This window comes from Melanerpes formicivorus, unplaced genomic scaffold (assembly GCF_026170545.1).
Source record: "Melanerpes formicivorus ecotype bairdi unplaced genomic scaffold, bMelFor1.0.p_v2 SCAF_58, whole genome shotgun sequence".
Taxonomy (NCBI): Eukaryota; Metazoa; Chordata; class Aves; order Piciformes; family Picidae; genus Melanerpes; species Melanerpes formicivorus.
Genome location: NW_027142410.1, coordinates 2,952,332 through 2,975,898, shown reverse-complemented (window position 1 = coordinate 2,975,898; position 23,567 = coordinate 2,952,332). Strand labels below are relative to the sequence as shown.

Here is a 23,567-nt window from a genome sequence, read left to right as displayed (position 1 = left end):
CACGCTTGTCTAGGCATTCCAGGCAGAGGAGGGTGTGCTACTTGGGGATGGTCAGTCCAGAGTGGACTGGGAACCATGGCTGGTAGCTAGAGCAAGGCCATCTGGTAAGTGTCCAGATGGCTGATCACCTCCCAGAGGGTCTGCCCAGCAAGTTAAGGCAGCAACTTACTTCTCCTCTTCTGTGGCATCAAGGATTTCTGAAGGGGCTGTGGAAAGAAAGACAACGCAGGGTGAGTGAGACCTGGCTGGAGGGTAGAGACAGACCCACCTTCCACCTTCTGCCCAGCTGCTCTCTGAATCTTTCCATAGGAGCTGCTATTTCCATGCTGCCTGCAAAGGTGCTGGCTCCAAAAGCACTTGTGCCAGCAACAACAGCTGAGCTGAGATGAGCTGAGCCCAGGGAAGGAGAGCTGTGGATTATTACAGGGAAGTATCTAAACAGAAATAAAGCAGCCTGTATTTCTGTGGGGGCTGCCAAAACCAACAGGTCAGCTGCCCTGAAGGCAGAAGTGGGACGTGAACAAATGTTTCCCAGAGCTGTGCTGGTGTCTGCCAGGACGCAGCGACAGCCACGGAGGCACCCCAGTACTGGCAGACAGATGCCAGGGGAAGCCCACACAGCAGGATCACAGAATCACAGAAACATTCAGGTTGGAAAAGAGCCTCTGGATCACCAAGTCCAACCCAGAACTCTACTCTACAAGGGTCACCCCTAAACCATATCCCCAAGCACCACATCCAAACCACCTTTAAACACATCCAGGCTTGGTGACTCAACCACCTCCCTGGGCAGCTCACTCCAATCCCTGACCACTCTTGCTGTGAAGAGATTTTTTCCTAATGTCCAGTCTAAACCTACCCAGCCACAGCCTGAGGCCATTCCCTCTTGTTCTGTCACTAACTACCTGTGAGAAGAGACCAGCACCAGCCTCTCCACAATGTCCTTTCAGGTAGTTGTAGACAGCAATGAGGTCTCCCTTCAGCCTCTTTCCCAAACTAAACAGCCTCAGCTCCCTCAGTTGCTCCTCATCAGATTTATTCTCCAGGCCCTCCCCCAGCTTCCTTGCCCTCCTCTGCACTGGCTCCAGCACCTCCACATCTCTCCTGTAGTGAGGTGCCCAAAACTGGACACAATACTCAAGATGTGGCCTCAGCAGAGCAGAGTACAAGGGGACAATCACCTCCCTACTCCTGCTGGACACAGCATTTCTGATACAAGGCAGGATGCCATTGGCTTTCTTGGCCACCTGGGCACACTGCTGGCTCCTATTCAGCTGCTTGTCAATTAGAACCCCCAGGTCCCTTTCTGCCAGACAGCTTTCCAGTCACACTTCCCCATGCCTGTAGCATTGTGTGGAGTTGTTGTGGATGATAAAGCAATCTCGGAGGGAAAGGATCTAAGCCCAGGAGTCACGGAGTCACAGAATCAACAAGGCTGGAAGAGACCTCCAAGATCAAGTTCAACTGATCACCCAACCCTATCTAATCAACCAGACCATGGCACTAAGTGCCTCAGCCAGTCTTTTCTTAAACACCTCCAGTGATGTCGACCCCCCCACCTCCCTGGGCAGTCCATTCCAATGGGCAATCACTTTTTCTAGGAAGAACTTAATTCTAAGATCAAGCCTAAATTTCCCCCTGCACAGCTTGGGACTGTGTCCTCTTGTTCTGGTGCTGGTTGCCTGGGACAAGAAACTGACCCCCCACCTGGCTACAACCTCCCCTCAGGTAGTTGTAGATGGCAGTAAGGTCTCCCCTGAGCCTCCCCTTCTCCAGTTTAAGCATCCCCAGCTCCCTCAGCCTCTCCTCATAGGGCTTTTTTGGCTGCTGGGCTCCTTTGCTGAGGGTGGCAGCTGTGGCCCCTGCTTACCGTTCTCGATGATGTATTTGACGATGTCCTTGCTCCCTGCCCTGACAGCGTGGTGGAGGACGGTCTGCCCCGAAGAGTCTCGCACCATCAGGTCTCTTCCAGCCCGGTGCAGCTCTTGGAACTACAGGATTGCCAGGTTGTTTGGGATGAGCTGCCTTCCCAGCTCCACGCCCCAAGTCCCAATCACCAAGCCCCACCATCATGCCCCTGGAGTGCCCAGCAGGCTGTGTGGATATCTGTCTGACAGGGAGCTTTATCCAGCTCAGCCATGCCACCAAGTCCCTTCCTTCCCTGTCTCACAGGAAAGGAACAGGGCTTCTTTCCAGGAACCTGCCTGGTTTGCAGCCACTACTCCTGGAGAAAGACCCTCAGCAGGAGCTGCTCCAAGGCAGTCCTGGAGCACAGCTGGCTGCTCCGTGCCTCCCACAGCCCAGGGAGGGGCACATCAGCTGAGCAGGCTGTGGGGAGACTGCCAGAGACATCACTGGCTGCTCATTCACTGCACAACACGAGTGCCTACCTTGCTGAAGTTGCCACTCTTGGCAGCTTCTATCAGAAGGTCATCTGCAAAGAAGGGAGATGGGTTGGGGTCAGATGAGTCAAGCTGTAATGCTGTCTGTCTAGTCCTGGGGCCAAGGGCTGGGCATGGGAGGCATGGGGCAGTCAGCTAAGGGTATAGTATGAGCTCCTCGAGGTGCTAACCCAGACTGGTTTAACATGGCTCCTCCACCTTCAGGCATGCAAGGGGCAAGCCAGGGGAAGGAGTGAGACATCACGTAGCTGGGGTCACAGACTTACCTCTCAGACCCAGGGAGGTGCTTGTCAGGGGAGCAGTCTCTGCCCACGGGCAGATGACTTGTGATGGAAGTCAGGAGCCAGATCTCCTGGGCGTCAGCCAGTGGCCAAGACGCCTCTCGGCCATGACTCACTCACACTTCCAGGCACTGGACTCCACTCAAGCTCCAGGAAACTCTTTCCATTTGCTCAGCTTGGTGAGGCCCCTGACCTTGTGTTCTCACCTCCCCAGCTCCTGCCAGCCCTGGCAGAGACAACCCCCTTAACCCAGCCTGCAGTGCTTGGCTCTAAAGGCTGGGGATTAAAACCTCACCACCTCATTTCCTGCACAGTGGAGCTGGGAAGGAACCTGGCCAGGCTGCTCCACAAATTACTGTCAGCCCTCTCCTGCTCACCTCTGGGGTCACTTGCCTGCAGGGCTCCATGCTCCCACCTAACTTCATGGGCAGCAGGGATCCTGCCTGCACACAGGGCAAGGACAGGCCTAGAAACCGTGGTGGAGACCCAAAAGAGTGGGACCTGAGTGGAGGTGTGACAGGGAGTGGGATGGGACTCACCTTTGTGTGGGAGGCAGCACTCAGGCTCAGTACTGGAAAAGAAGAAGAGGTGTAACTATTCCTGCCAGTCCTGGCAGCATATCACCCCAACAGACAGGCTGCAGGCAGAGGGCTGGCTGTGGAAAAGCCTGCTTGTGGCACTCTTCTATCAGGCAGGAGCAGAAGTGGGCCAAGGGACTGCTGCTCTTCAGCCATACCATCTGCTTCCTCCCTAATCTGGGGTCTTTCCCCACTCCTGTTTCTACCATTGGCCCCAGCTCTGTTCCTCACTTGTACCTCAGTTGAGCTGAAAGACACCCATGGCCTTTGCCTCACAGACCTGGTACTGGAGTTTGACCCCATGGTTGAGCCACCTGGTGATGCCTCAATGCTTCCAACAGCACTGGCAGAAGAGCAGGGAGGACAAAGTGGCAACACACCCCTGGGTCTAAGTCAGGACTGAATTATTGCTTGCTTACAGGGAACTCCCCTATAATCTGGCCCAGGGATCAATGCTTTCCTATCACTGCCCATCCTTCCTGAGCTCCAGCGCCCCAGACTCACCTTGGGGCTGGAGAGGAGGAGGAAGACGAGGGGAATGCAAAATGGTGCTCAGTGGGTGTGGCAGAAGAGTCAACCAGGTCAGGCATGGCAGGAGAGGTGCCCACAGTCTGGGTGATCACTAGCTCTGGGTCCAACACATAGAGCTCGTCCTGAGAGATCTCTGTCACATAGTTGAGGTGCTCCTGAAAAACACAGGTCAGGTCCCCTCAGAAGCAAGACCCACTTCTGCATAGCTCCATTCCCTCCTATTTCATGCCTTGAGGCCCACTCACTTGCTCAGCAGAGTAATGGTGGCTCAAAGAGTTCTGGGACCTGTGCCTGGAAAGTCTTTGCATCTTGTCCTTTCCAGGCTTTCTATCTCCTGTCAACAGCAGATGACCTGCACCCCTTATCTCCACATCCTCCTCTCCAGATCATTAGGGAAAGCATTTAATAGTGGGTAAAAACAACCTTAGTTGGTGGGTCCCCTGACCAGCCTTGCTGTGTTGCTATTCCTCACCTGCTCTGATGTACAGTCCTGCAGGCAGTGTCCACCCCAAGCCTCTGTGCACCCATGGATCCTCCCTATTCTACGGGAAGCAGGAGGTGCTGGGGCCGGTCCTGTGCTAGGCTCACCATGCCACCCCTCAGGGAGTGCCACAGGACAGGGCAGCAGTGCAAGACCTGTGTGTCCCTGAGGCTAAGCCTGCCTGTCAGTCTGCAAGGACATGGGACATCCAAGCACTTTCCCACTAGGGTTGTGGTGATGGAAAATGAGACTCCCCTCACCTGAGCACGGTCTATCCTGTAGAACCGATCGGCTGTGGTTGCTGTAAGACAGAGACAGAGCAAGGCAGAGTGATTCTTGGTGTGAGATGAAGGAGACAGGCACCTCCTCCCACCAAAAGGACTGGAACTGGACTGGAAATTGAGTGTCAGGTCAATGGTTGGACTTGATGATCTTAGAGGTCTTTTCCAACTGAAATGATTCTATGGCTCTGTAGTGTATCCAGCCACTCTGTGGCTTGCACAGAGGGCACAGCAAAGTGAACAGCACCCTCTGACCAAGAGCAGGCCCTTCCCTTCAGGACCCTTTATCCAAGGAGGCAGGCCCTTGGGCCTACAGACCATGCACACAGCACACCTTTGCTTGATATAGAACCACAGAATTGTTAGGGTTGGAAGGGACCACAAGGATCATCTAGTTTCAACCCCCCTGCCTTGGGCAGGGACACCTCACACTAGATCAGGTTGCTCAGAACCACATCCAGCCTGACCTTCAGAACCTCCAGGGATGAGGCTGCCATCGCCTCCCTGGGCAACCTGCTCCAGTGTCTCACAACCCCCATGGTGAAGAACTTCCTCCTGACATCTAATCTGAATCTACCCATTTCTAGTTTTGCTCCATTCCCCCCAGTCCTATCACTCTCTGACACCCTAAAAAGTCCCTCCCCAGCTCTCTTGTAGCTCCCTTCAGATACTGGAAGGCCACAATGAGGTCTCCTTGGAGCATTCTCTTCTCCAGACTGAACAGCCCCAACTCTGTCAGTCTGCCTCCATATCTCCTGCCCAGTGACTCCTGGCAGGGAGGTGAGAACATGCCTAGGTAACGTATGGCCTTTCTGGGGCCTTTCAGATCTTCCAGCATCATCCTGAGCAGGCAAGGCTCAGAGCTGCATATCTCAGCATTCACAGAATCACAGAGGGTTTAGGTTGGAAGGGACCTCATAGCTCATCTAGTTCAAAGATCCCTTGCACCAGGTGAGGAATTGCTCCAATTTAATATGGTGCACTTTGTGCACAGCACTGAGAAATGGGGGCCCCAAGCAGGGCCAGGAGAAGAGGGAGTTCAGTCTTCCAGTTTGAGTAAGGTGCCATGGACCACCACAAGACCACGTGAGAGCTTGTGACTGCTAGGCACAGCAGAGCTGGAGGTCCAAGTCCCCATCTCCTAGGATGTCAGGAGACCTTCAAACAAGCCTCCACCCTGTTGCTGGTAGCAGCCTGTCTGAGTGCATTCCTTTGCTCATCCCTCTTTCTTAGAGGAGAGATCAACACAATGGGAGAGAAGCTCCAACCTCAATGCTGTGCTGAAGTCAGACTCACAGCCACCGTCCCAGGGAAGGCTGGGGACTTATAGACTCACAAAGGGAAAGCAGGACAAGTAAGAACACAGTGCCAGGGTAACTGGGTTTCCATGCAGGGTAGTGTTTTCCTTGTGTCCCACCAGGCTGCTGGTGCCTACCAAGGTGAGGTTTCTGTGGTGGGACCACGGAACCCCCGGGGGGGGGGCCACAACAACCCCATGCAGAGCTACAGGCTGGGGTCAGAGTGGCTGGAGAGCTCCCAAACAGAAAGGGACCTGGGGGAAATGATTGACGGCTGCCTAAACATGAGCCAGCAGTGTGCCCAGGTGGCCAAGAAGGCCAAGTGCATCCTGGCCTGCATTAGGAATAGTGTGGCCAGCAGGAGCAGGGAAGTCATTGTGCCCCTGGACTCAGCACTGCTTAGGCCACACCTTGAGTCCTGTGTCCAGTTCTGGGCCCCTCAGTTTAAGAAGGACATCGAAACACTTGAAGGTGTCCAGAGAAGGGCAACGAGGCTGGGGAGAGGCCTTGAGCACAGCCCTGTGAGGAGAGGCTGAGGGAGCTGGGGTTGTTTAGCCTGGAGAAGAGGAGGCTCAGGGGTGACCTCATTGCTCTCTACAACTACCTGAAGGGTGGCTGTAGCCAGGAAGGGGTTGGTCTCTTCTCCCAGGCAAGCAGCACCAGAACAAGAGGACACAGTCTCAAGCTGCACCAGGGGAAGTTTAGTCTTGAGGTGAGGAGAAAGTTCTTCCCAGAGAGAGTTGTTAGCCATTGGAATGTGCTGCCCAGGGAGGTGGTGGAGTCACCGTCCCTGGAGGTGTTCAAGAGGGGATTGGACGTGGCACTTGGTGCCATGGTCTAGTCATGAGGTGTTGGGTGACAGGTTGGACTTGATGATCTTTGAAGTCTCTTCCAACCTTAGTGATACTGTGATACCCTTGGAGACTTGGGGAATTCTTTTCAGATAGTGGGGAATGAAGTTCTGGCCTCTTTCCTGCCACATTTTCCTGAGCCCAGAACCTACTGCTGGGAGACTGGCAGGAGGAGGAGAGAAAAGGTCCTGGTACAGCAGTTCTGGTAGCAACACCTGGGAGCAGCAACAGCCCCACAGCTGCAACCCTGAAGGTAGAAGCTACATCCTCTCTGCCCAGCATGAGGCTTCTCAGGCTCACTTTGCAACCCACAGCTGTGCTCTGCTGGGGAGTCAGGGAGATGAAGTGTCCCCAGCAGTCATTTCACTCAGCCAGCTTCCAGGTACAAAGGGAGAGATCTGGAGCCTCTTGGTCAGTGAAGGCGAAGGGAGAGGGGAAGAGAAAGCTACTTCCAGGCAGGGGAGGAGCAGCATCTGGAGCCCGGGGAGGAGGCTGCTGGCACAGCGTTTGGATGCTCACGGCGAGCCACGCTCCCAGCGTGCTGGAGCCGGGGCGCCCCCTGCCGGCACGACACAGGAGAGCAACCCCAACAGTCCCGCAGCGGGGGGACAAAGGCAGCTAAGCTGCAGTCAGCTCCGCAGGCGAAAGACAAGCAGGTGTCCTTTGCACTGCTCACGGTCAGCAGCCACAGGCGCGGCCCGGGGCAAAGCACTGCTGGAAAGAACCGGGTGCAAAGACCCCAACATCCACGGATCCCGACGTTCATGTGGCTCTCTGTGATTTGCCACTAAGGGTCTGTCCCTTCACCTCCCAGATTCATAGAACTGCTTTGGCTGGAAAAAGTACCTAAACTCAACTGCCAACCTGGCACTTCCAAATCCCCCACTAAGCCGTGACTGTAAGCACCACATCTACACACCTTCTAAACACCTCCAGGGATGGGGACTCCAACACTTCTCTGGGCAGCCTGCTCCACAGCTTAACAATACTTTCAGTGAAGAAATCTTTCCCAATATCCAACCTAAACCTCCCCTGGCACAATTTGAGGTTGTTTCCTCTTGTCCAGTCACTTGTTGCCTGGGAGAAGAGACCAGCCTTCACCTCACTACATCCTCCTTTCAGGTAGTTGTAGGGAGTGAGGTCTTCCCTAAGCCTCCTTTTCTCCAGGATGAGCAACTCAGTTACTTCAGTCACTCCTTGTGAGATTTGTGTTCTAGACATCTTTGCTGCCCTTCTCTGGACACACTCCAGCACCTCCATGACCTTCTCATAGTGAGGGGCTCAAAAGTGAATCCAGTATTTGAGGTGTGGCATCACCAGTGCTGAGCACAAGGGCACAATCACTTCCCTTCTCCTGCTGGCCAGGAGATACATGCCAGGATGCTGTTGGCCTCTTTGTCCACCTGGGCACAGTGCTGGCTCATCTTCAGCTGACTGCTGACCAATACCCCCACCCAGTCCTTCTCCACCGTGCAGCTTTCCAGCCACTGTCCCCCAAGCCTGTACCACTACATGGAGCTACCATGACCCAAGGCACTTTGCCTGGTTGAATCTCATACAATTGGCCTTGACCCATCAATCCAGGCTGTACAGCTCCCTCTGTAGAGCTTTCCTATCCTCAAGCAGGTCAACACTCCTGCCCAACTTTCTGTGGGCTACAAACTTACTGAGGGGGCCCTTGGTCTCCTCAGTCAGATCACTGATCAAGACACTAAACAGAACAGGCCCTGGGGAACACCACTCATGACCAGCTGCCAACTGGATTTGTCACCATTCACCACAACTCTTTGGAGTCCACCACCCAGCCAGTTTTTTAACCTATGAAGAGTACACCTGTCCAGAGCATGAGCAGCCAATTTCTCCAGGAGAATGTTGTGGGAAACTGTGTCAAAGGCTTTACTAATGTCTAGATGGCCAACATCCACAACCTTTCCCTCAAGCATTACCATGCTTCCATGATAGTAACAATGTCATAGTTTCCCTGCTGCACAATGGCTTCCATCTCTTCTTGTTTGTTGCCCATGCTGCATGCATTGGTGCAGCTGCACTTCAGTTGGGCTGTTGATCCCACCACCTTTTTGGGGTGAGAAGTCCTAATTATTACATGGCCACTCTCAACCACTCCCATGGTTCCTAACTCATCCCTAAACCTTGCATCTTTGCTGTGGCATAGATCTCCATCCTCTACCTCCACTGAGATCATGGAGCAGATCCTCCTGGAGGCACTACTGACACAGAAGAATAGTGAAGAGGTGATTGGGAACAGTCAGCATGGCTTTGCTAAGGGCAAATCCTGCCTGACCAACCTGGTGGCCTTCTATGAGCAGGTGACAACATTAATAGCTGAGGGGCGAGCAACTGATGTCATTTACCTGGACCTGAGCAAAGCCTTCGACACTGTCCTGCACCACATCCTGGTCTCCAGGCTGGTGACACATGGGTGTGATGGGTGGACCACTAGATGGATAAGGAACTGGCTTGATGGCTGCACCCAAAGAGTGGCTGTCAATGGCTCCATGTCCCAGTGGAGGCCAGGGACAAGCAGAATCCCTCAGGGATCAGTCCTGGGACCTATCTTATTCAACATCTTTGTGGGTGCCATGGACAGTGGCATTGAGTGCACCCTCAGCAAGTTTGCTGATGACACCAAGCTGTGTGGTGCAGCAGACAGGCTGGAGGGAAGGGAGGCCATCTAGAGGGACCTGGACAGGCTGGAGAGGTGGGCACAAGCCAACCTCATGAGGTTCAACAAGACCAAGTGCAGGGTCCTGCATCTGGGTCGAGGCAATCCCAGGCACAAATCCAGGCTGGGCAGTGACTGGCTGGAAAGCAGCCCTGAGGAGAGAGACTTGGGGGTGCTGCTGGACAAGAAGCTCAACATGAGCTCTCAGTGTGCACTTGCAGCCTGCAAAGCCAATCAGATCCTGGGCTGCATCAAGAGAAGTGTGGCCAGCAGGTCGAGGGAGGTAATCCTCCCCCGCTACTCAGCCCTGGTGAGACCCCACCTGGAGTACTGTGTCCAGTTCTGGAGCCCCTATTACAAGAGGGATCTGGAGGTGCTGGAAGGGGTCCAGAGAAGGGCCACGAGGATGATCAGAGGGCTGGAGCACCTCTCCTGTGAGGACAGACTGAAGGAGTTGGGGCTGCTCAGTCTGGAGAAGAGAAGGCTCTGAGGTGACCTCATTGTGGCCTTCCAGTATCTGAAGGGGGCCTACAGGAAGGCTGGGGAAGGACTGCTCAGGATCTCAGGTAGTGATAGGACTAGGGGGAATGGAATGAAGCTGTAGGTGAGGAGATTCAGGCTTGAGGTGAGGAGGAGGTTCTTCCCCATGAGAGTGGTGAGGCCCTGGAATGGGTTGTCCAGGGAGGTGGTTTGGGCCCCATCCCTGGAGGTGTTTAAGCCCAGGCTGGACGAGGCTCTGGGCAGCCTGCTGTAGTGTGGGGTGTCCCTGCCCATGGCAAGGGGGTTAGAACTAGATGATCCTTGTGGTCCCTTCCAACCCTGACTGATACTATGATAGATGGCGAACCAAAGCACCTTGCTAGCACACAGTCAGCAGCACTCCTACAGGAGAATGTTACTCACAGTCCAGGAAGCACCACTTGGGTGACAGCTTCTGGGATGACAGTGTCTTCGGTTTGGCTCCATCTCCCTCCTGCAGTAAAAAAAAGAGAGGGTGAAGTCATGTCTCCTGGCATCCCCCATCCCTGCCCACAGCACCCCTCCTGCTTTGGGAGGTCCTTGCAGACATTGAGGACCACAGGCACTCGGATGGAAAGGAGAACTTGAACGCAGGCAGAGCACAGACTGACGGGGACAGTATGGGACAGGCTGGAGCTGAGACATGCCAGGTCACTGGAGAGAGAGGTGCTATGAGATGAGCCCATGAGACTGGCAGGGTGGACATGACAGACGGGCCCAGGGGACAAAGTGAGGCTGTACACACCTGAAAGAGCAGGAGCTCTAAAGCAGAGAGCTGTGGAGGGAAGTCCTGCAGAAAGGCAAGGTGGTGCCGTTACAGCCCTTGTCTGGGTTGCCCCCCACCAAGCCCCTCTCTCATGCCATTGCTGCTGCTTTACACCTGGCTTTACACACTGCCTGGCCAAGGTCCCTGCCCTGCTTTGAGGCCAGAGCACAGTGGTTGTCCAAGGAGAGAGGAGAGGTAAACCACGAGCTGACTGAGGAACACCTGCCTCAATACACAGCATTGAGTGGAGGAAGCTGCAGAGACATCAGTTAGCCAGGCTGATGCTACAGGAAAGCATGTTCCAGCTCTGGGCCCTCAATTTAAGAAGGACATTGAGACACTTGAACATGTGATGATCTCTGAGGTCTTTTCCTACCTTGTTGTTGTTGATTCTATGTCCAGAGAAGGGCAACGAGGCTGGGGAGAGGCCTCAATCACAGCCCTGTGAGGAGAGGCTGAGGCAGCTGGGATTGTTTAGCCTGGAGAAGAGGAGGCTCAGGGGTGACCTCATTGCTCTCTGCAACTACCTGAAGGGAGGTTGTAGCCAGGAAGGGGTTGGTCTCTTCTCCCAGGCAACCAGCACCAGAACAAGAGGACACAGTCTCAAGCTGTGCCAGGGGAAGTTTAGGCTGGAGGTGAGGAGAAAGTTCTTCACTGAGAGAGTCATTTGCCATTGGAATGTGCTGCCCAGGGAGGTGGTGGAGTCACCATCCCTGGAGGTGTTCAAAAAGGGACTGGATGTGGCACTTGGTGCCATGGTTTAGTAGTCATGAGGTGCTGGGTGATAGGTTGGAATTGATGATCTTTGAGGTCTTTTCCAACCCTATTGATTCTATGACTCATCACCCTCTGAGCCTGGGAGCTGCCAGACACGTGTCTGCCTGCATGCCCTCACCAGTGCCTGGGCACACGAGGTGGGCAGAGGACAGGCACAGAGAGCAGGCAGAGCAAGGAGCAGATGTGCCAGCTTGGGCACGCAGCTCTGCACCTCAGCACTGCAGGACGCTGCGCACACGCTGGATGGGATTCCCTCAGGCACAAGAGCTAAGTGGGCACTGAGTGAGGTCCCTTCAGTATTCCAGCTGAGAATCAGACTGAGCAGTGTAGCAGCAGGAGACATGCTGCAGGCTCAGAAGGCACTTGCTCACCAGGAGGGAGGCTTACACAGCCCCTGTGCACGTCATGGATGTGCGTTAGCACATTGGCAGCAGCACAGAAGTTTGTACTTGCAAATGAAAAGAGCTGGAGGGGGGACAGCTCTAATCCAGGCACCTGGGAGGTCAGAGCTCTGCCAGGAAACACAAAGCCTGCAGAGGGCTGAAGGAGCACAGCACAGCAAACAAAGGGACAGTGGAAAGGTCTCCCCAGACACTGAGGGGCCCCCATAGGATCTGTGCAGACTTTCCTGCCACCCCATAGTTTTTCTGGGCCACTGGCACTCTGGGTCTGGAGAATAAGGTCAAAAGAGCAACGCTAAGAAAGAACTGTCAGAGAAGAGGCAGCAACAAGCTTTCAGCTTGGCATCCTGCCTCCACCACGTGGTGAAGGCAAGCTGTAAACTGCTACCAAAATCAGGAGCATGTGTGTTGGTGTGTGCAGGTCACAGAGGCTCAGAAACCCCTGACGATACCAAGCCGGGAGGCTTGGCTGAGACACCTGAAGACTGTGCAGCCATTCAGCAAGGCCTGGACAGACTGAGAGCTGGGCAGAGAGGAACCTAATGAGGTTCAGCAAGGATAAGTCAGAGTCCTGCACCTGGGAAGGAAGAATAAACTGCACCAGTACAGGTTAGGAGAAGATCTGCTAGAGAGCAGCCCTGTGGAGAAGGACCTGGGAGTCCTGGTGGATAAGAAGTTATCCATGGGTCAGCAATGTGCCCTTGTGACCAAGAAGGCCAATGGGGTCCTGGGGTGCATTCAGAGGAGTGTGTCCAGCAGATCCAGGGAGGTTCTCCTCCCCTCTACTCTGCCCTGGTGAGGCCACACCTGGCATATTGCATCCAGTTCTGGGCTCCCCAGTTCAGGAGGGACAGGGATCTGCTAGAGAGAGTCCAATGGAGAGCTACCAGGATGACTGAGGGACTGGAGCACTGCCCCATGAGGAGAGGCTGAGAGCCTTGGGTCTCTCTGGAGAAGACTGAGAGGAGATTTAATCAATGTTTGTAAATATCTGAGGGCTGGGTGTCAAGGGGGAGGGTCAGGCTCTGCTCACTTGCTCCATGTGGTAGGACAAGGGGTAATGGATATAAACTACAGCACAGGAGGTTCCACCTCAACATGAGGAGGAACTTCTACACTGTGAGAGTCACAGAGCACTGGAACAGGCTGCCCAGAGAGGTTGTGGAGTCTCCTTCTCTGGAGACTTTCAAGCCCCATCTGGATGTGCTCCTGTGTGACCTGTGCTGGATTCTATGGTCCTGCTCTGGCAGGGGGGTTGGACTCGATGATCTTTGGAGGTCCCTTCCAACCCCTAACATCCTGTGATCCTTCCCAGAACCCCTCCACCCATGGCATCCATGCTGAGACTCACCTCCTGCAGCCTCTCAATTTGTGTCCGGCACAACTCCAGGTCGCTGTCTCCTGGAACCACGATGATCCCCAGCGGCACAGCTGTGTGACAGGGCACAGACACCACTCAGGGAGCAGCCCGTGGCCCACCCCCACCTCACAGAGCTTGGCTGAGGGCACTGCCAGCCTCGGGGAGTGGGGGTGCCTCAGCTGGTCACTCACAGGCTTCCTTGAGCTTCTCCTTGTCGTAGTGCAGTGCCTCGTAGTCCCGCATGCTGATGCGGCTCACCCGGATGCGCAGCCGCTCCGGCACCGGCTGCTGGCTGCGTGCAGCAGGGAGGGAAAGGGAAAGGGTCAGCAAGTGAGTGCTTAAGGTTTCTGTGTAAACCAAACTAAGTGTATTGCTGACCTTCCCGAGGCACAGCAAAGTACAAAGCTTCCAGAGAAAGAGAGGAAACAAACAACTCTGTGCTGGAGATTCACCGTTTGCGAGAGCATGAGTGAGGTTTGCCACTGGTTGTAGTCAGTCTTTGGGGGACAGCAGCGTCCACGAGGCCTACATAGTGCAAAACACTGACAGTGCCACTTAAAAGACTTGAACAGGATAAAGATGTCTGCATGGCTACCTATAAAGTTTGCCAGTTGTTAAAGCAGCCTGCAAGGTTTCACACTGGGGAGTAATGTGGTGGTTAGAGGAAGGTGAAGTTCAGAGAATCACAGAATCACCAAGGTTGGAAGAGACCTCAGAGATCATCAAGTCCAACCTGTCACCCAATGCCTCATGACTACTAAACCATGGCACCAAGTGCCACGTCCAATCCCCTCTTGAACACCTCCAGGGATGGTGACTCCACCACCTCCCTGGGCAGCACATTCCAATGGCTAACAACTCTCTCTGGGAAGAACTTTCTCCTCACTGCCAGCCTAAACTTCCCCTGGCACAGCTTCAGACTGTGTCCTCTTGCTCTGGTGCTGTTTGCCTGGGAGAAGAGACCAACCCCTTCCTGGCTACAACCTCCCTTCAGGGAGTTGTAGACAGCAAGAAGGTCTCCCCTGAGCCTCCTCTTCTCCAGGCTAAACAACCCCAGCTCCCTCAGCCTCTCCTCATAGGGCTGTGCTCAAGGCCTCTCCCCAGCCTTGTTGCCCTTCTCTGGACACCTTCAAGTGTCTCAATGTCCTTCTTAAACTGAGGGGCCCAGAACTGGACACAGGACTCAAGGTGTGGCCTAACCAGTGCAGAGTACAGGGCACAATGACTTCCCTGCTCCTGCTGGCCACACTATTCTTGATGCAGGCCAGGATGCCATTGGCCTTCTTGGCCACTTGGGCACACTGCTGGCTCATGTTTAGGCAGCTGTCGGCCAGCACCCCCAGGTCCCTTTCTGCCTGGCTGCTCTCCAGCCACTCTGACCCCAGCCTGTAGCACTACATGGGGTTGTTGTGGCCCAAGTGCAGCATCTAGCACTTGGATTTGTTGAATGTCATCTTGTTGGACTCTGCCCATCTGTCCAGCCTGTCAAGGTATGGACAGAAGTTGTTTCTGACTTTAAGAGGTGAGACTTGAATGTCAAGAGACTAGAGGAGAGCAGATTTGGATGTTAAGAACAGGTTCTTTGCTATGAGGGTGGTGGAACACTGGAACAGGTTGCTTAGGGAGGTGGTTTAGGCCCCATCTCTGGAGATATTCAAAGTGAGGCTCAACAAGGCTGTGGGCAACCTGATCTAGCTGAAGATGCCCCTGCTAATTGCAGGGGGTGGTTGGACTAGATGACCTTTGGAGGTGCCTTCCAACCCAGACCATTCTATGATTCTAAAGTGCACACATAAAGGTACACAAGAACTAAAAGGATTTTAGAATCTTCAAGTGGAAAAATGGAAGGGGAAATTGGTAGAAGTGGCAAAACTGGAATTATTGGGAAGAAATTCTTTACAGTGAGGGTGGAGAGACACTGGAACAGCTTGCCCAGTAAAGCTGTGGATGCCCCCTCCCTGAAGGTGTTCAAGGCCAGGTTAGATGGGGCCTTGAGCAACCTCATCTAGTGGGAGATGTCCCTTCCCATGGCAGGGGAGTTGGAACTGGATGATCTGTTAAGATCCCTTCCAACCCAAACCATTCTGTGAATCTGTAAGCCTGCTTTACCCTTATCCACTCACTCCTCCACCTCCAAACCAAACAAGAGCACAGCCTAGGGCAGGGAGCTTGGCACCAGCAGCAACTCCAGCATCAGTGTTTGGCCATGCTTCTGTGACCCTTCCCAGTCCTCCTTGGGAGAGGATCAAAATGCTTCTGGGAGTGATGGATCAGTCCTGTCCCTTCCCCCTCCACCTCTACCTGACCTTGAGTGGGAAATGTCAGGCTCATCTCAGGGACCTACTCGTTCAGCAGAGGCATGGAGTTGCGCCGCTTGGTCTTCTGCACCATGTTGGCTTGGTTGCGCAGGGAGATGTGGATGCAGGAAGCTGCCAGCTTGCAGGGCTCTCCATCTACCTGCATGGGGATGGCTTTGGAGGTGGTGAGGACCACCTGTCGACACTGGCACAGCCGCTCCCCATGGCCACCAACCTGCAAGGCAGCCTGTGAAATGGTCCAAGGTGAGAGAAGAGCACAGACCGAGGGGTGGATGGAGGAGCACTCTCAGTCAGATGGTGCAAGTGAACCAAAGTCTGAGGGTCTCAGGCCTGATCTCAGTGTGAGTGGATCCACAGAGACCAGGGCAAGAGAGCATCTTGCCTACATTTCAGAGAGCAGACACCGTCATACGGGCCAGCACCACAATTCCTCAGGAGAGAATTTGTGGAGCTGGTGGGCTGGCTGGCCACCAGTTGATAGCTACAACCAGCAACAACATCAACTCACCAGGGATGTCATGGTGAAGCCAATAACTTCAATGCAGCCATCGTCGTGGCGCTGCGGCTCAAAGTCGTGGTGCTCGCCAGGGTTGCCCCAGGGCATGGTGCCTGCACAGTACCTGCGAAGGGATGGTGAGGGAGGCATGGGCAGACACCCCAACCCCAGGCAGGGTTTGGAATGGGGGTGAGGAGCAAGTCCTGGGGCTCACCTGGGGATGTTGAGGAAGACCAGGCACTGAGGCTTCAGGTCCTGGATCTTGGAGGTCAGGTCTGTCCCATCACACTGCAGACAACACAGAGGCATTCAGGCTGCTGGTCAGGGGATTGTCGGGCCCACCCTGCCCACCTGGGAGGAGAAGACCTCCTACAGTGGCTGCCCTCCAGGCCAAGGGAAGTTGCTGCTCCTAGGAATACATCCTCTCCCCAGCCCTGAGGTACTCAGTGTGCCAAGGAAGTGCCCCACGACTCCACACCTTACCCCCTCCCTGCCCAGAGCATCCCTGCGCACTCACAACCAGCCTGACGTGCTTTGCCAAGTCTTTGGAGCTCCCGGTGAGGAAGTCGGAGAAGGCTGTCTGCCAAGGTAAGAGACAGTGTTAGTGCCCAGATCTTCACCAAAACAGGTACCCAGGAGCCCTGCCACCAGTCGTCAGACCTCAGCTGCTGAAAGGTGCCAACGGCCTCCCCGGTCATTCCCTGGCAGAATCTGCCCTCTCCTCTCCCCCTCCCAAAACAACCTGATGCATTCCTCTTGCTATTTTACCACTGAGGGACCTTCAGTGGTATTCCCTTGCCAGCCCAGTCCTGGCTTTAGGTAAGAGCTGGTAAGGTGGGTCTTCTCCAGCAAAAACCTTGAGACACGAGACAAATTAAGTCTCAAGCTGCCATGAAGTACCATGAAGCAGAGCTGATGTGACCTCATGCAGAGAGACCAGGAGAGACAGTATGTCCTTTGCTACTCAGACTCTAGGGTCCCTTTTGGGTATGGAGATGGAGTGAGACACAAACAAGAGTGATGTGAGATGATCACAGCATCACAGTATCACAGTATAGCCAAGGTTGGAAGAGACCTTGAGGATCATCGAGTCCCACCTGTCACCACAGACCTCATGACTAGACCATGGCACCAAGTGCCACATCCAATCCCCTCTTGAACACCTCCAGGGATGGTGACTCCATCACCTCCCTGGGCAGCACATTCCAATGACCAATGACTCGCTCGGCGAAGAACTTTCTCCTCACCTCCAGCCTAAATGATACAGAACAGCACTGGGCCTTTAGCACTGCTCATATCCTGGTCCCTCAGTCAGCTGGGCAGGGAGGTGTACTGAGGATGAGGGAATGGATTGTAACTGGCCCAAGGTATAAAAGAAAAGACCAAAGTAGTGTGGGGTCTCTATAGAAAGGCTTCCCGCTCCTCTGTGGGGGGCAGGGGGGCAGCCTGCCTCCCCACAGCTCCAGGGAGGTCATGCCTGGGTGAGCATCCACGAGCCAGAGAACAAGAACAATAGTGGCAGGAGATCAACACAGCAACCATAGGGCAGGCCAGAGAGCAAGCTGTACCGGCAGCCCTGCTGCCAGCCAAAGAGGAGCTGCGCCTCCCAGGGCTGCAGCCTTGCTCCAGCGGCTCCCCGGCTTTGGGGAGGCTCAGCTGGGCCCACGTAACTCAGAAGCTAAACTTGGAGTTGAGGGTGCAGGCAGGAGGCAGGGCCATGCCAGTGCTCCAGCTGAAGCACAGGCAGCCAGGAAGGCATGCTCAGGCCTCCTGCACACACTCACCCCAGCGTAGAACATTTTATTCCGAAACCGGCTGTTGAACTTCTCTGGGTTGGCCTCTAGGGAAAGGCAAAAAAAAGTCCAGGTCATTGGCCTGCACATGGAAATACTTCACTTGCCAGCTCTTCCCAGACACATCTCCCCAGCCAGCCTCAGCCAGGAGGCAGCCCCCAGCCATCTCCCCATGCAGGCACCCCTCTTGCCCCTCTGCAGCCTCCACTTGCTCCCCGGTTTTCACCTGGGGCAATCCTCTTGCTTCATTTCCTGAGGAACGTTTTGCAGGGCCTACTTCTGGAGCACTCCATCACCACAGACCCTGCCCCAGCCCTGCCAAACCCCTGTACCTCGGGATTCATGGAACTCCAGCGTCACCCGTGCGTCAAAGCCAAGGCTGAAGTAGTTATTAAAGACATCCAAGGGGAGCTGAAACAGAAAGGAGGAATAAGGATGAGGCTGCCAGCATGTGGTCACAGCAAAGATGAGGTCAGGCTATGGCTGAGCTGTGTGTGGTGCTCACAAGGTTTAAGGAGCCTGCTTGCCTTCCACCCAGGAAAATACAGAGATCACCAGCCTGAGATGATGGATTGGTCCCTGGCTACTAGGCTAAGGGATGTGGCCCAAGAGGACACACTCTGCTCTTTGAGATACTTGCCAGCACCCCATTTCTGCTAAAGAAACAGTCTCAGAGGGGTCTGAGCTTATTCCTATGGCAAACTGTGGACATCTCTGGATGCACCTGAACATGGATGCTCAGTTTTGATCTCTACATGAGCCACCAAGAGTCCTGTGGGTCACAGCCACGAGGAGAAGAACTGAAGCAGGGAGAGGGAAACACCGACCTAGGTTCTGGGGCTGCCTGAGCTAGTGGGAGGAAGAAGAATGCAGACCTGCAGTGCACAGAACAGAGAGAGGAGGTGTCCCACCTTGTCAGTGGCTGCCTCATCCTTTTCCTCAGGGTTCACATCAGGGTTTGGCTCCACATGGAGGTTCCAGCGGTCAAGCTGCACAATATTCCCATCTTCCACATGTGACAGGATCTTGGACAGAGGCTCATCTGTGTAACCCTGGTGAAGAGCAGGACTTGGTGAGTCTCCTACCTGCCTACCACAGAGATGCTCCAGAGACAGTGGGCCTTGGGAAGAGACCCCAGAGCAAAAGATGTGGAAAATGCACAACAAGGCAGGACCTTAATAAAACCAATACATCTTCCTTCTAGAAGTCTCCCACAGTCTGAAATAATAATGGCTTTTCAGTCTGGAGAGAAGACTGAGAGGGGATCTAACAAATGTATAGAAACATCTGAGGGCTGGGTGTCAAGAAGGAAAGGACAGCCTCATCTTACTTGTGCCCTGTGATAGGACAAGGGGCAATGGATGTAAACTGCAGCACAGGAAGTTCCACCTCAACACGAGGAAGAACTTCTTCATTGTGAGGGTCACAGAGCACTGGAACAGGCTGCCCAGGGAGGCTGTGGAGTCTCCTTCTTTGGAGACTTTCAAGCCCTGTCTGGATGCATTCTTGTGCTAGATTCCTGCTCTGGAAGGGGGGCTGGACTTGAAGATCTTTGGAAGTCCCTTCCAACCCCTACCATCCTGTGATCCTGTTAATGTCCAAGTAGATTTTAATCAAATACAGAATAATTCAAATGTCATTGGAACAGAACATCCAAACAGCACTCCTTTGCTGGTCTGTATTTGGGGACAGTCAAAACACCCAGGCCATGCATATCCCCACCCATGGGTCTGGAAATGGAGCCAAAGTGCCACTCTGTCAGCAGTGGGCTCTCATGCTCATTACTTACCCCACCCCAGTTCAGTGTCCTGGCCAAGTCGTTCCCTGTCCCCAGAGGCAGGATGGCCACAGGAGGAGGTGGGTTGAGGCGTAACTGGTCCAGGATGGAGAGTATCCAGCCCACCTACTCGACAGGAGAGCACAGAGGAAGAGGTGGTTATTTCAGGGACTATTTTCAGTGACTTAGAGCACTAGTGATGGCAGAGGAACAGAGATGGGCAGAGTCCAAGGGCATGAGATTTAACACATCTAAGTGCCAGGCTCTACACATTGGCCACAACAACCCCATGCAGTGCTACAGGCTGGGGTCAGAGTGGCTGGAGAGTGGCCAGGCAGAGAGGGACCTGGGGGTACTGGTTGATAGTAGGCCTGCAGTGTGCCCAGGTGGCCAAGAGGGCCAATGGCATCCTGGCCTTTATCAGGAACAGTGTGGCCAGCAAGAGCAGGGAGTTCATTCTGCCCCTGTACACTGCACTGGTTAGGCCACACCTTGAGTCCTGTGTCCAGTTCTGGGCCCCTCAGTTTAGGAAGGATGTTGACTTGCTGGAACGAGTCCAGAGAAGGGCAACAAAGCTGGGGAGGGGCTGGAGCACAGCCCTGGGAGGAGAGGCTGAGGGAGCTGGGATTGCTTAGCCTGGAAAAGAGGAGGCTCAGGGGAGACTTTATTTCTGTCTAGAACTACCTGAAGTTGTAGCTGGGTGGGGGTTGGTCTCTTCTCCAAGGCAACGAGCACCAGAGCAAGAGGACACAGTCTCAAGCTGTGCCAGGGGAGGTTTAGGCTGGATGTTAGAAAGAAGTCCTTCATAGAGAGAGAGATTGGCCATTGGAATGTGCTGCCCAGGGAGGTAGTGGAGTCACCATCACTGGAGGTGTTTAAGAGGGGACTGGATGAGGCACTTGGTGCTATGGTTTAGTTGATTAGATGGTGTTGGGTGATAGGTTGATCTCAATAGGTGATCTTGAAGGTCCTTTCCAACCTAGTTAATTCTAATTCTATGCAGTTAGATGAGGTTCCCTTAGCCATCAGCAAGGCTCTTTACAGTCTTTAATGCCAATTAAAGTCTTTAATTCAGGAGACAGCAGTGAGGACACTGGGTCCCCCAAAATGCCACCAATCCAGACATGCCATGGACTAACGCTCCCTGGAGCGGTGCATGAGGGGACTCACCGCATCCAGTGCCACAGACACAGTGCACACACTTTGCCCTGTTCTGGATTACAGTGAGAGGAGCAGCTGCTGGAGCTGGAAATGGCTGGAGTGAAGGGCACTGCAGGCAGGAAGGGGCTGAGGAACTCACCGTGCCATCCCCCCCGCACGCCAGGATCCGGAGGTTGTGGACCTTGCGGTACAGCTCCAGCCTGCAGGGAACAGAGGTGGTGAGGAGGGGAGGGCAGAGGCACCCAAGGGGCTACGCAGCAGCTGCAAGAGGTCCCTGCCCTTACAGAGCCCCTGGCATTCATCTATGTGTCTCCCTGCCCGTTGCCCCAGCAGTTCTCAGCAGTGGGCAAAGCCACAGGAACTTTGGCTTCAGCAGCTCTTGCAGAGGGAGAGCTGGGTGTCCACAGTCCGTGTGCACATAGATAAGCTGAAATGCAGCAAGCAGGCAAGACTCACAATGTTAACTGAACACAATGAACCAGGTCTGGGAACCTCACCCCACAGCTGGTCTCTTCACCACCAGCTTTCAGATTAGACCAGCCCTCTGGGAGGAAACTCTGACTGACCACAGGCCTCTCAAAGCATGAAATTGTTGGAGGTGTTTGCACAAGCGAGCTATGGAGCATTGCCAGATGTGTGAAGAGCTCTAGGGAGGGATGGGGGAGAGAAGGGTGCTGCCCCCCATCAGCACTCACGCCTCCTTGGGTCCACCCTGGCTGAGGTCGAAAACTTGCCGTGGGTTGAGATACCACATGAAGGATTGGATGATCTTGGCTCCCTATGGGGAGGAGAAAAGACCTCAGGTAACAGAGAGCTCCCAGTGGATGGCAGAAGGTGACCTTCTACTGGGTTCTGGGGCCAGGTCAAGACAACGCTGTTCTGAGAGGACTCAGGCAAAGCCTGACCTAGGTGGGAATTGCTGGGCAGCAAACAGGCATTGCAGGAGTTGTCCTGCCTCTTCTGCAGCTGAGACATCACCTAAACTATGACAGGACCTCAGCAGCAAAACGACAATGCCCTTACAGAACTGGCATGTAGAACAAGGCCATACCTGATTGCCACCGCTCTTGGGGTTCACAAACACCAGCAAGGGCTTCATGAGAGGAGCTGGCATAGGCTTGATGACAAAAGGTTTCCACCTCCCTTCCTGCAAGAGACACTGCATGTTCTTCAACAAACCCAAGGAAACACAAGCTCCCTCCTCCAGCTGAACCCTAACATCACAGAGGTCAGAAATGGGAGGAAGGTGACACCCCAGCCGCCTCGTAAGTCATTTAGTTGGGCTGTGCCCTGCTCCCTACTCCTCACCCCCCTTAGGCCCAGCACAGACCCAGCAAAGCCCCTTTGTCTCCCAGCCCTGCTTCCTCACTGCCCCACCCCTCTGACCTTCCAACACAAGTTCATTCCCTGTTGCCTCATCTCTTACCTCGGCCCCCTTTTTGCTGGATTTCCGCTTGAACGAGGTTCTCTTCTTCTTCTTACTACATTTCATTGGGTTCTGGAAAGAAAAGAAACAAACCCAAAAGCTTGCTGAGGAGCTGCTGGACAAGCAGGAGTCATGAGAGAGCCACAGGAGCTGAGGTGACTTACCTGGGGCCGCCGGACTCGTAGAATCCAAGTGGGAGGAACAACAACAGCAGCGTGAGCCCCCAGTGAGCAGGGCTCTTCGATGTGTTGCAGCATGAAACATGACACTTTGCTGTGATACTGAGGAAGGAGAAGGCACAGAGAAAACTCAGCTGCTCACTTTGCTGAGGACAGCCACCTTCTCTACCTCTCAGCTCCCCCAGGCCAGTGCAGGAAGTGCTGGAGGAAACCATGCAGGAACTTTGCAATGGGAAGCTTCCCATAGGAGCTGGCAGCTACCACAGTACAACCTCTGGCAGCTACCACAGTACAACCTTGTATTACATATCATGGATTGAAGTATTCTGTATTAGAATAAACCTTTATTAGAATAAACCAAACCAGGTTGGAAGAGACCTTCAAGATCATCGTGTCCAACCTATCAACCAATCCAACCCACCCAAACAGCTAACCTCTCCCAGCAAGAGGAGCTGTTAAAAGCAGACTCCAGAGAAGCAGCGTGGGGAGTACCAGCAAAAAGCACAGGTCAACAGGTGTAGAACAGCCTGGTAAGCTGTCAGTCCATGGCTTGGACAGCAGCACTCTGAGTTGAGTTAGGAACTGGCTGGAGGGCCGAGCCCAGAGAGTGGTGGTGAATGGTGCCACAGCCAGTTGGCAGCCAGGCACTAGTGGTGCCCCCCAGGGATCAGTGCTGGGCCCCATCCTGTTCAATATCTTTACTGAGGATCTGGATGAGGGGACTGAGTCCACCATCAGTAAGTTTGCAGATGACCAAGTTGGGAGCAGATGTTGATCTGTTAGAGGGTGGAAGGGCTCTGAAGAGGGACCTCGACAGGCTGGACAGATGGGCAGAGTCCAACAGGATGGCTTTCAACAAATCCAAGTGCTGGGTGCTACACTTATGCCACAACAACCCCATGCTGGGGTCAGAGTGGCTGGAGAGCAGCCAGGCAGAAAGGGACATGGGGGTACTGGCTGACAGCAGCTGAATACGAGCCAGCAGTGTGCCCAGGTGGCCAAGAAGGCCAATGGCATCCTGGCCTGCATCAGAAATAGTGTGGCCAGCAGGAGCAGGGAAGTCATTGTGCCCTGTACTCTGCATTGGTTAGGCCACACCTTGAGTCCTGTGTCCAGTTCTGGGCCCCTCAGTTTAAGAAGGACATTGAGACACTTGAAGGTGTCCAGAGAAGGGCAACAAGGCTGGGGAGAGGCCTTGAGCACAGCCC

General features: G+C 54.2%; 1 protein-coding gene across 3 annotated transcripts in view; it reads right to left on the bottom strand.

Annotated features, from left to right (window-relative positions):
• Nucleotides 1-23,567, bottom strand: part of DGKZ (diacylglycerol kinase zeta) — a 56,246-nt gene that overhangs the window by 5,706 nt on the left and 26,973 nt on the right. For 2 of the 3 annotated variants that reach the window (XM_068161494.1, XM_068161493.1), the window contains exons 8-29: nt 22,345-22,461; nt 22,181-22,252; nt 21,806-21,901; nt 21,450-21,532; nt 20,894-20,954; nt 19,606-19,719; nt 18,728-18,868; nt 18,149-18,227; nt 17,808-17,863; nt 16,541-16,603; nt 16,238-16,311; nt 16,036-16,147; nt 15,554-15,753; nt 13,401-13,501; nt 13,201-13,280; nt 10,290-10,359; nt 4,534-4,574; nt 3,766-3,947; nt 3,223-3,254; nt 2,391-2,434; nt 1,871-1,991; nt 170-206 (exon numbers count right to left, since the gene is read on the bottom strand). In XM_068161494.1, coding sequence (XP_068017595.1) covers nt 170-206; nt 1,871-1,991; nt 2,391-2,434; nt 3,223-3,254; nt 3,766-3,947; nt 4,534-4,574; nt 10,290-10,359; nt 13,201-13,280; nt 13,401-13,501; nt 15,554-15,753; nt 16,036-16,147; nt 16,238-16,311; nt 16,541-16,603; nt 17,808-17,863; nt 18,149-18,227; nt 18,728-18,868; nt 19,606-19,719; nt 20,894-20,954; nt 21,450-21,532; nt 21,806-21,901; nt 22,181-22,252; nt 22,345-22,461 — 1,976 coding nt within the window. Of the gene's footprint in view, nt 1-169; nt 207-1,870; nt 1,992-2,390; nt 2,435-3,222; nt 3,255-3,765; nt 3,948-4,533; nt 4,575-10,289; nt 10,360-10,650; nt 10,696-13,200; nt 13,281-13,400; nt 13,502-15,553; nt 15,754-16,035; nt 16,148-16,237; nt 16,312-16,540; nt 16,604-17,807; nt 17,864-18,148; nt 18,228-18,727; nt 18,869-19,605; nt 19,720-20,893; nt 20,955-21,449; nt 21,533-21,805; nt 21,902-22,180; nt 22,253-22,344; nt 22,462-23,567 lie in introns of all 3 variants that reach the window. The other variant, XM_068161492.1, reaches the window with a different exon arrangement.